This window comes from Mesocricetus auratus, unplaced genomic scaffold (genome assembly GCF_017639785.1).
Source record: "Mesocricetus auratus isolate SY011 unplaced genomic scaffold, BCM_Maur_2.0 Super-Scaffold_4256, whole genome shotgun sequence".
NCBI classification, from domain to species: domain Eukaryota; kingdom Metazoa; phylum Chordata; class Mammalia; order Rodentia; family Cricetidae; genus Mesocricetus; species Mesocricetus auratus.
In genome coordinates, this window is record NW_024429182.1 from 8,066,904 (window position 1) to 8,080,968 (window position 14,065).

The 14,065-nt window shown below is 42.9% G+C and overlaps 1 protein-coding gene across 6 annotated transcripts in view; it reads right to left on the reverse strand.

Annotated features, from left to right (window-relative positions):
- The window catches only part of Add3 (adducin 3), a 110,393-nt gene that overhangs the window by 17,636 nt on the left and 78,692 nt on the right, over positions 1 to 14,065 (reverse strand). For all 6 annotated transcript variants that reach the window (XM_013115368.3, XM_013115379.3, XM_021229895.2 and 3 more), the window contains exons 3-4: positions 4,122 to 4,260; positions 288 to 439 (exon numbers count right to left, since the gene is read on the reverse strand). In XM_013115368.3, coding sequence (XP_012970822.1) covers positions 288 to 439; positions 4,122 to 4,260 — 291 coding nt within the window. The remainder of the gene's footprint in view (positions 1 to 287; positions 440 to 4,121; positions 4,261 to 14,065) is intronic.

Below are 14,065 nucleotides of genomic sequence, written 5' to 3' on the forward strand. Positions count from 1 at the left end.
TTCCTGTCCCCTGCTTTCCCTGTCCCCAGGGCTTCCTAACACCTCAGAGGCTCAGCTGCAGGTCACGGATGGGATGACCTGCACAGCTTCTTCCCGGGCAGCTCTGCAGCTAGACTCCAAAGGAACCTCAAGGCAAGAGGGAGGGTGGAGGAAGTCAGTCTCTTCCTTGGAGGTGAAGCTTAATTTACCATCAAACCTGAAAACTGGACTTCCCAGTAACGATGAGAGATCACAGTTGGTTATCTAGCTGGAATTTTAGAACAAGAAGCCAAAAGTAAAGGACTCACCGAGATGTATGTATTTGCCAGATGCGCCCATCCAAACAAATCTGTAAGTCTGTACAGACTGGCCAGTTTGCACCGAGTGAGCTTTTCTCCTTTCACATATGAGGATGTGTCTGCACCAGGAAGGTCATTAATAGGTGTGACCATGCCAAGACCTAAGCAGAAAAAGGTGCAAGAGATGTGAGTCAAATACTTCTTTAACCTGGCCATTAGACCCCAGCAAGTAGGCCATGCCTTGTCAATCTCAGCTTTGTAAACAACCACCTGAAATTTATCAGCACATACAACAGTTTCAGTCCAAACTCCTTCCAGTGAGATGTACTGAGAGCAAAAGTGAGGGCTGTCATCTTCACTATGACCTGGTGAGGGGCCCTTCACTTGGTACCTGTGAGAGACTGCATGTGACATCCCTGGGAAAGATGGTCAGACGACCCCAAAGGCAAAAACACTACTGAGAAACACAGCTTGCTGTTTCTTACAATGAAACGACATCAAGAGAAGGATGTCTAATGTCTCTTTTGACATATTCAAATGTAAGAGCACTGAAAATGGAAAACATGCAAGCAAATGTTGTCTGGATTCGGCCCTTTCCTACCTACCAAGTGGGGTCCACTTTCTGCCTCTGCTCTCTGTTGACCCTGCCGTGCGCGCTCCTCCTCCCCAGCCATTGTTCCCAGGACCAGGCTTCGTGCTGACTCCTGGCTCCCTTTCCTCCAGCTCCTAAGTTATCTTCTCCACTTTCCTCCAACCTGGTTCGCCCCCTGAGCCCAGGCTTCTGTTATGCTCCTGCCTGACTTTACTCTTCTCCATGAAAACATCTCACACTCTCTTCAGTATTGTTCTGTGAGGTCATCTTCATCTCTGGCCAGGCACCTCCTCCTCCTTCCCTGCTATTTCTAACGGCCTGTGACAGAGTAACATACAAAATCTAAAGTCCAAAAGTGATTTTGCTTTCTCTTACTTTTCTTTTCTTCTCTTTATGTCTGCAATGTTGACAACATTACGATTTTTAAAAGCTCAATTCTTAGCAATCTTTACTCCTTTGCATTATTTATTTTACTTTTCTTAGACAGGGTCTACTATGTAGCCTTGGCTGTCCTGGAACTCAAGATGTAGACTAGGCTGACTTAAAACTCACAGAGGTCCACGTGCCTCTGCCTCCTGAGAGCTGGGATTAAATGCATGTGCAGCCACACCCAGCTAAAATACTTTAATTTTTAATAAAATTTTATAGTACCATTATTTTATTCTTTACTCTTTCCACTTGCAAAGTAAATTTGCATTTTTTACAGCACCACAGAAAACCTTCCAAACTGGTCCACTCTGACTCCCTGACTTCCACATGACGGGGATACAGCTTTCCTGCTGCTGTGCTCTGACGTCTACAACCCCAAACACTCCTCCGTATCCATCTGGCAAGACGCTCTCCTGAGCACTCAACCGGCACACGTCAGCAACTCAAAGCAACATGCTGAACTGGACCCTACACCTGCCCTTCCCACTTTTCTTATCAGTCCTATAAAACCTGCATGTCCATCTTGCACAGAAAATCTCATGGGGCTTTAAGAATCACTGTCCAGTTTAAAAATGTCTCCTCGCAGTAGGAACGAGATTCAAAGTTCCAAACCTGGCGATGATGACTGACATCCAGCCATATTACCATCACATTTAAATAACACTGCCTGTGCTGTCATCTAATTTTGTTCTATTTGTCCCTTTAGAGAACAAGCAGACTATTATTTTTTTATTTCTGCTCCTTGAAGAACCTGAACTTATCCCCAGTTTTTCCCCACTTGGCACCTTTACCGGGTGGTACATGAATATTTTTTCTTTTCATCTTAAGACAAACCACACGTCTTACTCTACAAGGTTCGGTTGAAATGTGGTCTCCTCAAAGAGGCTGTCACTGATGACCTTATCTCTGTGCTACCCAGACACCAAGTATATAACCACACTAATTCTCTGCATGGCATTCCTTACCATCTTATCATCTTTATTCAGTGTTTCAAACTCCATGAGAAAAAGAAGCTTGCCAGCACAGTCCTTGTCCCTGAAACAGTGCTTTGTACAAATGCCCACTGCTAGAGTGCTAAAAATAGCTCAAGCATTGAGTTTTTGTTTCTGCTGGTAGACTGTTTCTCAGAAGCCAGAAGCCACTCTCTAGGTGACTCACAACCGCCCCTCCCCAGCACATCAGGATTGCCACTAAGCTCCCTCTGGTTCTCAGTTCTGTTCTCCTTGTTTTCCTCCCGCATATACCACAACCACACGTCTAGTCCAGGTACTTACGTCTCTCATAGACTCTCTCACGGTCTTTAAATGATCTGACCTTAGTTTCTTTCCTTTGCTGGCACTCATTCAGATCATCTGCTAAATCTTTCTTCACACGGGTCTCCACTTTCCATGCTGGCGGCTGTCTTGGGTCTAATAGTGAAGGGTCTTTTCAGCCTGACTCTTTTCCTTTCCCTAGACTGCTATCCCAGGACCCTCAGGCCCAAGGCAATGGTGACTACAAACACTCCTACTACCATGACTCAGGTGTCTGGAAAAGACTTGGAGTCAGTACAATCCTACTCAGAACCTTACTGACAAAAGAAAAAGAAGGGACAAATAGAAGAGCAAATAGAGCCCTCTCTCGAGTCTTCCACGGAGCAGCGTCTGCTGGCTGTCTGTGGCCTCCACACCTGCCCTTCACTGCAGAGATTCGGAACACAGGAAGACCAGAGCTTTTGGCTAACGGGACTTAGTACTCTAGGGAGTTCAGCGACACAAACTGCGGCTCTTTCTAATGAGCTATGCAGCGAATGAAACACCCACTCCTTTACACAAAGCTCTCACTAGAACACCCTTCGAAATCTTATTAGCTGACCCTCTTCTTTCGTCAAGTTTTTATTCAGTCTCCTTTAGGCAATAAACTCCAACTCTGAGCTCACAGCATGAAGACATAGTAAAGGATAACCGATAACTTCTTGTGAACAGTTTTGTAACTTTTTCTTCTATGGTTACTGTTAGGGTTTGAATCTGCAGTGTGCCCTACTGTGAAGGCAGTCCAGCCTTTGGAGGCGCTGGCTGTGAGCAGCAGACCCCAGGGACAGACTCCCTTCCTCCTGGCTGTGAGAGCAGACCCCAGCCAGGGACAGGCTCCCTTCCTCCTGGCTGTGAGAGCAGACCCCAGGGACAGGCTCCCTTCCTCCTGGCTGTGAGAGCAGACCCCAGGGACAGGCTCCCTTCCTCCTGGCTGTGAGAGCAGACCCCAGGGACAGGCTCCCTTCCTCCTGGCTGTGAGAGCAGACCCCAGCCAGGGACAGGCTCCCTTCCTCCTGGCTGTGAGGAGCAGACCCCAGGGACAGGCTCCCTTCCTCCTGGCTTTGAGCAGCTGCTCTGCCTTAGATTCCCATCTCACAGCCAGGGTTGTTTTACCTTTCCTGCCATGATGGACTGAAACCACTCTGAATCTGTGAGCCAAAATAAAGAAAAAATAACCACTACAGTCGTCTCCAGGGTTAGTTCAAACACATCCATCTGGGTCAGGACTATGTCTTATATATGCTACTCTAAGTGTCAGATGTTAATAACTTTTAAAAGGTACTGGGGATTGAACCTGTGACCTTGTGCATTGTAACAACCACTGAACCCAGTCCTCAGACCCTTTTTCACTTTTGAGGGTCTTCATTAGTTTGCCCAGGCTGGCCTTGGCATTTGACCCTTTGCTTCTGCTGCTGAGCAGCTGGTACCATAGGCTTGTGCCACCAGACCCAGCTCTGTCGTGTACTTCAGGGCTGAATTTGAGCAGAGTTAGCAGCTGGAGAAGAGAAAACAAAACCACAATGGACATACTCAGGGGAGGAGAAGAAAAGCCCGAGAAAGAGTTGGCCATGATGTAATCGGCAATCTGCTGTAAGGCTAGCAGACCAGTTGGGTTGTGGCCTTTCTTCATCTGCTCTTGAATGAGGCATTCCAGGTCTTCCCGAAAGGCCTGTAACACAAACAACCACGTGAGCACAAACATCTCATACAGAACTTAATGTTTATATGTAGGAACACCTTCTCCCAAACCTCTTCTGAGGGGTTTTCCTAGGCTGTTTACAATCAAGTATGATATATAAAATAACAAGTGAAGACACTCGAAAAAGTAAGACACTCCTAAGGGAGAAAAAATATTAGGCATTTTTTTGTATTTGTTTCTCTGTATTGTTTTGGAGGCTGTCCTGGAACTCACTCTGTAGACCAGGCTGGCCTCGAACTCATAGCGATCCGCCTGTCTCTACCACCCGAGTACAGGGATTAAAGGAGTGCGCCACCAACACCGGCCAGTATTAGGCATTCTTAATCTCAAAGGAAATGAGATATAATATCTATAGTGGACAGGTACAGAGAACACAACTGATAACAATATGTCTTGCGTACCAGGTGTAAACCAATGCAACAGACATGTCTTATTTTAAAGCTGCATCAGCTAATTTAGCTCCTGTGTGAATGTGGTAACCCTCCGGCTATGGAGTCATTCACAGAAAAAAAAATTGTGTGTGCCTGTGGGGGGGGGGCGCGTGCGTGTGTGTGTGTGTGCGTGTGCATTGGTTGGTTGGTTTTCGAGACAAGGTTTCTCTGTGTAGCCTTAGCTGTCCTAGAACTCACTCTGAGACTAGACTGGCCTTCAGCTCAGAGAGATCCACCTGCTTTTACCTCCTGAGTGCTGGGATTAAAGGCAAAATTTTGTACCACCACTGCTTAGCAAAAAATGATTTTAAAACACAGGAAATTAGGTTTTTATTTCCTGATTTCCACAGCAGTTCCATAAATGCTAACTTAAAACAACAGGAGCTATGCACCCAGTGCTTCTCCTCTACAACCCTGCCAGCGACATCACAAGCTCTTCTGACTTGGGTTCTGTATATCCCTGTTCCGTATCTTTTTATCGGGAGCGGTGGTGGCAGAAAACATGTCCATGGAAGTCAAATCCTAAGCACACTGAAGAACAACTTTACTCTTGTGCCTTTGGGGGCAGATCACTGGGAATCAAGCTTAGAGACACGCATGCTAGGCTGACAGTCTGCCACTGAGCTACTGTCTCAGCCATTCCTGTAACGCAAGCTGTTAACACGATTCATCATCCCAAACTTTTAATCTTTCAAATTAGCTAAAAAGTTGGTCTTGTCTTGCCGGCATTCAATCCACTTTAACTGTTAGTTTAATCATTTATCCTCCTGCTCATGAATATTTCACTTACTTTAAACATAAAAGTTCTTATAGCTCACTCAAAACCTGCTCTTTTTTGAGACTGCTGCACATACAGCAGGAAGCCCAGGAAGCAATGAAATTCAGTTTTCTCCTTGCACTTCAGTAGGAAAGGGCAGATAATGATATCAGTATAGACACCTTGGAGAAATGTCCCTTAGAAGGATCAGTCTCTTTTAGACAGTGGCAGTCACATTCTTCATAAAGGCAAATTTTAAAAAGTGGTAAATATGACTGAGATGTAATAATGCCTAAAGGATGAATTAATAATAGCATAGGATTCCATGATGGCAAGGGAAAATGTGGGTACATAAAATAGGGGTGACATGTTAGAACCAGGCCTGACTCAATGCTGTTCTTAGTTAAGAGGACTCCACAATCATGACCTGAACAAGTTGAGTCACCATGAGATACAATTCAGCCCAGGAAGAGGGTCATCCTTCCCGCTGCCCCATGGGGGCCACACCGGGATCTGGGTCCAAAGCACACCGGAAGCAGCTCCTGCTTTTCAGTGGAGAACTACCTTTCAGCTCTGTCAGCAGAGTGCAGTGGAAATGTGGTGAGGAGACTTTCCCCTCACCCCCACAGGCAAGCACACTTAATGAGACCCTTGGATGGTATAAGCTTTTAAGTTCTTGGGATTATTCAGAAAAAATACAAAAGCTAAAGGAAGAAGCTATGCTTTCTGCTAATAAGGCAGGTAGATATTTGCACTATTAATTAAAAAAACAGCTAACAATGACCATAATTATTAGAATTCTGAGTCCATGAAACAGTTTGCACATTTGTTTTTTCCATTATAGATTTAAGGCTTGTTAAATATAAATCACTAGTACAATTATAAAAACACATAATTGCATTTAAATGTATGATTGAAACCAGATCAATCATCCCATAAAATCCTCTGAGACATACTACATTTATTAGAAAACTCCACCCAAGGCCCTGTGGATAAAGCATGTGAGTGCGTGTAAGAGGAACTGACCCCCTCATAAAGACGAGTAGAGTATTTGCCGTCCAATGGCTGGGAGAAAAGTGGCTCCAGACATTCTCATTATCTTTACAGAACTATAGAAAAAGCTTAGACATGGGGTAACAGGCCAATCTGTTCTTGTAGACCTCTATCTTCCCTTTAAAATAAAACCATTTAAACATTCCTCGGTTTAAAGCAGCTAGAATTAATATTCTTTTATTCAGTTTAAAAAATGCCAGCTATGATGCATATCACTCATTGTCTGTGTCAGCTGTGAGAAGGGACACAGTCTATTTTATTAGGTGCCCTTGTCCTTAGATTCTCCCAGGTAGCTGCCAATAGAATAAAATGAACAAAAGTAAAATAATTTAAACATAGGCAGGGGGCCGGGCGTTGGTGGCGCATGCCTTTAATCCCAGCACTTGGGAGGCAGAGGCAGGTGGATCTCTGTGAGTTCGAGACCAGCCTGGACTACCAAGCGAGTTCCAGGACAGCCTCCAAAGCCACAGAGAAACCCTGTCTCGAAAAAAACCAAAAATAAAAATAAACATAGGCAAGGAAAGTCAAGCTATTGAGAAAAATAAACCCAAGAATGCCAGTAAGAACCAGGAATGAGGCCAAGGTATTAAGTGTACACTATAAACTTGCACATATTTGCTGGAAATGGATTAAAATTTATCTAATCTCCCACGGAATGTACAAGAATCAGGAAAACCCGGTCAGTGTACTGATATAATAGCTTCAAGATTAAAGAGCAACTTGCTGCTCAAGAGAGTTATTTGTTAAACTCATCAAAAATTTCTGCTAAGTGAGATGATACAGCTTCACAAGGTTGTCCAAGGTCACACGGGTAGTAAATGTCAGGGGGAGGACACAGACAAAGTTCTTTTGGTTGGTAAAAATGTTCTCAGTTCAGTGGTTGTGCACATTTTTGATCCCAGCACTTGGGAGGGAGAGGCAGGCAGATCTCAGTGAGTTTAAGGCACGCCAAGTCTACAACGCAAGTTCCAGGACAGCCACGGCTGTTATAACGAGAACCCCTGCCTTGAAAAATCAAAATAGCTCTCACTTCTATAGAATCCACAACATAGTAAGCACCCCCCTAAAGCTTGGGGTAATCTTTGGTGTCATGGAAGGGTGTCAAAGCTCTTCTGAAGTCAAGGAGTGTCCACTTTACGTCTAAATGGCTTCTATGTATTATAAAGTTATTACCAATATACATAAACATATCCTAGCCTTTTCATAGGGTTGAGAATACATCAAGACAATTCTTTTACAGCTAAATATTTAACTTTTTGTCACATATATTCGCAACTCAATTTTTGTTTTGTGTTTTTGGAAGGTTATTCAAATTAGGTCATAAAACAGCAGTAACTATACAATCACTACCAGTTGATTTTATAAACCTATCACTAAACTTACTCAACTTTCAAATAATAAAAACTCCAAGCATAGTGATGTTTACTTAGAATTCAAGCACTTAAAAGGCTGAGGTGGGGGATGCTGAGTTCGAGAACAGTCTGGGCTACATACAGAATTCTAGGCCAGTCAGCCTGGGCAACATAGTAAGACCCTATATTACAATAAGGAAACCAATAGAGCACGATGAATCATTAACCACATTCTTATGTTGTAAGAATCATGTCAATAAACCAAGTCTTTGTCATTGATTGACAAGAACACATGAAAATTTCCTAAAGTATGCAATGACTTGCTTAAGGCTGCATAGTTTAATAAGCAAAGGGAATAAAAATCTGAAGCTAGAGTTTTCACTGGGGCAGGGTCTTTTCCTAACTTCATCACAGCTGGGCTGTGCCTCTGGAACTGAATGTAAGACAGCAAGCATGCTGGGACCAGAGATGCTGAGTGACCCTCCCTGCACTGGGGTATTGGCTGGACGTGGGTAAAGCAAATGAGGTTAGTTAGTGGACTACGGCAATCCTGGAGTACTAGGTGAAGTCTGTCCTCGCGCAACGAGAATTCATCGAAGCACAATGGGATGCTAGCTTATAAGCAGGCAGCAAGGTTATACCCCGGCTTCTAAAGGGGGATGGGTAACTGTGAAGTCTCCAGTAACATACATACAAAATGCTCATGTAAACATGCACACAAACACAGCATAAACTACATCTTCTTCCATTGAAGAACATTAATGAAGGAGGAACTGGAGCTTGTGACATTCTATAAACAGTACAATTAAGCCAGAAGCCATCAGAGTGACAGACTATACCCAAGACATCATGACTATAGTCTTCAAAGAACTGCCACAAAAATATCATGTACTTTCATTTAGGAATTTATGTATACAATTTCCACAAAATTGCTGTGTTGTGGGATAATCCTCTTGTACACTGTAAAGATTTCTCACTCAAATTGATTTAGTAAAACGTTGATTGGCCAGTAGCCAGGCAGGAAGTATAGGTGGTGCAACCAAACTAAAGATAATGAGAAGGAGAAAGGCAGAGTCAGGAGTCGCCAGCCAGATGCAGAGTGAATAACACCATGCTAATAAAGGTACCGCCACATGGCAGAACGTAAACAGGAATATGGGTTAACTTAAAATGTAAGAGCTAGTTTGTAATAAGCCTGAGTTATCGGCCGAGCATTTATAAATAATATTAAGCCTCCAAGTCAACTATTTGGGAAGTGGCCACCAGGTATTTGGGAACAGGAGGGTAGGAGAAAAACTCCACTTATACCGCTGTGTGGTATCTGGATTGCACTCTGACAATAATGCTTTGCCAGAGGGTGGAGATAGCCATCAGCTGACCAAAATTAACCACAGACGTTTTGGAGGACTGTGTACAGAAAGGAGACAGGAAGTAGTAAGGCGGGGCTGAGAGAGGATCTCAGCCCTTTTGGATGGAGGAACAGAAGAGACAGGAGGTCACTGGTGGCTTCTCAGCTTCTCTGATCATTCAGGTTCTTACTCCAATATCTGACTTCCCATTTCTTATTGATAAAAGTAATTAGATAAATGCTTCACAAAACACCCACAGTGTACTAGACACTGTATTGCATTCTTTAGTTGCTTTATTTTATTTTCACAGCAAATGCGTCAAATAGTTTCCTTGTTTATCAATGAGAAAACTGAAGTGCAAGCCAAGTGAGTTTCCTAATAAATGACGATGAGTAAGCTTTGAACACCAATACAAGACAAGCATTATACATGAATGCGTTATGTATTGCATTTTAAAAAGACTTACAGTAACGAGAAAACGTGTTGGCTCTTTGGAAGTCTGGGAGCTGCTCAGTGAACTGCCTTGTAATTCTCCTGGTTTTATCTGCCTGCCCTTAGAACCTGACACCCTGGTTTCGCCTTTAGCATCCTCTCACCACAACATGCATGTCTGTCTGCTTGCTCATTCTACTCTGCCAAAGGGAAGCTCTGGCTTCCACGGCTCCTCTTCCTAAGGAAGCCTTTAACACTTGGTCTTAAATGCAACCTTCTTCTTGGAGTCCCTTCTAAACCCTACTGAGGAGGAATCTGAGTATTTCATCTCTTCTGTGACGCCCTCTGAACTCTTCACCTTTCCTCCCATCATGCTCAGGGTGCCTGTCTTCCATCTGCATTACTAACCTAGTCTTCCTGTGCTACCACACCATGCGCTCATGATTAGGGCAGTGTGTCTCTTTCATTTGTCTAGATGCTCTGTCTAGTTTATCTCAGTTACCAGTACCAAGTTTTCTTTTTATTTTCCTAGGTAAAAAGTGAAGAATCTTGACTTGAGTAAAGGATGGCAAAGATTTATTTCATGGGTTATTACTTAGAAAATAGACTTGTCAGCCTGTCACTTAAGTGGAGGAGTGATTCCTCCTGAGTAATAACTGCATAACACTTTCTATCATCTATGAGGATAAATTATTTTAACTTCATCGGATGCTTTACATTTTTTAAGAAGTCATTTAATGTTGCAACTTAAAGTCCTATTTGAAAACTTAGTTTGTCTCCAGAGAATGACAGTTTTAACAGCTCTCTCATCAAATACGAGTCTAAAACAATACAGTATATAATGCCTAGGTTAACAGCTGACCTGAACAAGGGGGAGCCCTTGGACCCCAGACTGATAGCTTGGAAACCAGCATAGTACTGTTCCAGACTCCCTGAATGTGGAGGTCAGTTTGGAGAGGGGCCTCTGGTAGTGGGTCCGTATTTATCCCTAGTTCAAGAATGGACTTTGGGAGCCCACTCCACATAGAAGGATACTCTCTCAGCCTAGACACATGGGGAAGGATTTAGGCCCTGCTCCAAATGATATCACAGACTTGGAAGATTCCCCCATGGAAGGCCTCACACTCCCTGGGGAGCTGAAAGGGGATAGGATATGAGGGTTGGTGGGGGCAGGGAAGGAGGGGAGGGAGAGGGAACTGGGATTAACTTGTAAAAGAAGCTTGTTTCTAATTTAAATTTAAAGAAATGTAAAGAAAGAAAGGAAGGCAGGAAGAAGGAAGGAAGGAAAGAAAGGAAGAAGGAAGGAAGAAGGAAGGAAAGAGAGAGAGAGAAAGGAAAAGAAAAAATGCTGAAGTGAGGGAATTAAGCTTATCTGAATCTTGAATCCTTTTATTTTCATTCATTGTTGAGAAAGACTATGATACTAAATCTCATAAGATATAGACACAAACAAAGAGAGAAAGCTCAGTTGGTAGAGTACCTGCCACAGAAACATGAAGACGTGAGTTTAATCCCCATAATTTATATAAAAATCAAGGCATGCATGGGTGCAACAGCGGCCTGACTTGTTAGAGCATAACCAAACGCTCTCAATCTGCATGCAAGGCCTGTTCCACAAAAGGAAGTGCATGCATGGCACTGTAAATCTGGCCAAGAATTGTGACCGGGCAACTCATGGGTCCCAGGGATGAACCTACTACTGTTATTTGATAAATGAACATAATATCAAACTATGCTATAAATGTGTCTACCTATAGATTAATATAGTTCTTAGTCCTCATCAGAGAGATTTCTTTATGTAGTAGATGGCTGTTAATGAAGAACTTGCAGTGGTCAAAGTGCAGAGAATAAATGTCAGTTGCGTGCTCAGCCATAAGCGGGGCATCTGTTTCCCACCTCTTTCCCTCAGGCTCAGAGAACATCACGGAGGAGGGAGAAAGACTGCTAAGAGCCAGAGGCTGGAGTGGATTTGGGTAAAACAGTGTCTTCTGGACTCAGCAGCTGAGGGAAGGGACTGCTTCCTTGGTAGGGTGGCCACGCGCCTGTGGTTGGGCCCTACACTGCTGTGTATATAGGCAGCACAGATTGTCATATAAAAAAGAGTATGAAATCAGAAAGGGGTAGAACATGGGGGTTAGGTACAGAAAGAGCTAGGGTGAGGTGTGTGGGATTATTATGATAATTATGATTTGTGGGTATGTGAGAAATTGTCAAAGAATTGATAAAACATTAAAATAACAACACGTATGGTGACAAACGCTTGTAATCCTATTTCAGGGGAAGTGGAGACAGGAGATCTCTGGGGCTTGCTGGCTAGCCAGCTTAGCCTACTTGGCCAGTTCTAGGTCAGTTAAGAAATACCACCACTCCCACAACCTGCCTGCCAAAAACAGTGGGCAGTGAACAACATCTGAAGCTGACTTCTGCATACATGTGCACATGCACACACACACAAGAGCACCTGCCCACTTACACAAACACATATGTACTAAGAGAAGAGCAATTTGTGAAATGAAACTGACCTGATGCAATTATTTTAGCTAATGCTACGAACAACAACACACAGGCAGAATTACCAGTAATATCTACCTTAGGAGTTAGGTAAGAGAATACTGATTAATGTTACAGACATTAGATGAACTAACCCTAAGTATCCACTTCCGGATATTGTACCTATCCGGATAATTACTAGAGAGGAAAACTGGGTATGTCCCAGGGCGTGGGGGAATCACAGACTTGCTCCCCAGGTACCCTACAATTATGCGATTAGATCTCTCCTAAAGCAGGGTTAAGAGCATAATAACTTCCTTAGCATTTCTCCATTAAGAAATGTATTCAACTGGAAATATACACCACTAGTCCTGTTGAGGAGAAAAAACAAACAAATCAAATTTCCTTCTGGATAGTCTTTCCTACACTGACTTACTATGAAAGCAAGGTTAGAATAATAACTTTTCTTCAAGTTGGTATATAAATAAAGTTTATAAAGAATATTTGCATCTTAAACATCCCAAGTGACCAAAAAGAACATGCTGATTCTGACAATTACTCTCAGCAGGTCATACCATTAACACTTAGGCCTTAATCACAGTCATATACTAAGTGCAAATGCAGTTGAACTTTCTTCTGTGTTAGAAAGGAGCATAAGGTGTTTCCTTGTTATTTTAAAATACTACTTGTGTAAGCTGTTTAAGCTACACCACCTATACTTTTCCTGTTTTACAGATTACAGCATACATGTGCTAACCAGTCCAAATTGCTTCCTACAGTGACAAGGCTTAGGACCAAGGACTATTGCCCATATTAAGCAGTCAGTCTGAGCAGAAGGCTGTTGGGTGATATTCAAATGTTTATTACTCAAAGCCCACGTAACTATTCACATATCTATCTACGCATGAATTCAGAATTTATTAAACACCTACACTGTCCAGTGTGCTGTCTGCTAGCTTGTCAGTTTACATGCTTTTTTAACTTTGATGAAGTACCATTCAAGACCCAGCAGTCTGTCCTGGACACTCACTTCATTTTGATCACATTATATGAGGAGTACATTAGTCAAGGAGAGCTTGTGGCTCAAGATTTATTATTTGTAATCTTTAATTATGTGCATCTGTGTGTAGGAATGCGCAAGTGTCCGTGAAGGCCAGAGGCCTTAGGTCTCCCTGCAGCTGGAGTCACAGGCAGTTGTGAGCTGCCTCATGTGGATGCTAAGAATCAAATCCCGACCCTCTGTCAGAGAAGAGGTGCTCTTATTGCCGAGCCACGTCTCCAGCCGGACACTGATAAAATCGTGATCTAAACTAGTTTACTCACTAACATTTGCTTTCTAGATTAGTGTATACACACATAAGTGTGTGTGTGTGTGTGTGTGTGAGCGTGCGTGCGCGCAAGCGTGCAGGTAGATGCAGGCCATTGTGCACACGAGGAGCTGGGTCTCTCCTTCACCATAGCTTCTTGGGACCCAACTCAGGCCATCAGGTTTGTGCAGCAAGTGCTTTTAACTCACTAACATTAAAAAACAAACAAACAGACAAACATATCAAATTAAATATGAAAAGAAGCTGTGAAATTCCTTGAAATAATATTTCTTTTCTTGAAGGTCAAAGGCTATCCAAATTTACATATTTGCATTTATCCATAATGTCTTATCCCTAGAAATTCTGCTTGGGTTGGATTAAATTAATTTAAGCAACAGAATGTGAGGATGTAAAACAAGAGAAGATTTGTGGGTGGAATTTTTGGCTTTCAATGGTAGTTATAGGTTAAGAGAATGGCACCTGGGCTAAAATTCCAACCCTACCATTCAACCAGGCTATAAAACATTCAGCCTATTATTTAATGTTCCTAATTTTCAATTTATTCATTCGTAAAGCAGGGATATCAATGTTTCTTTGAGTTGTT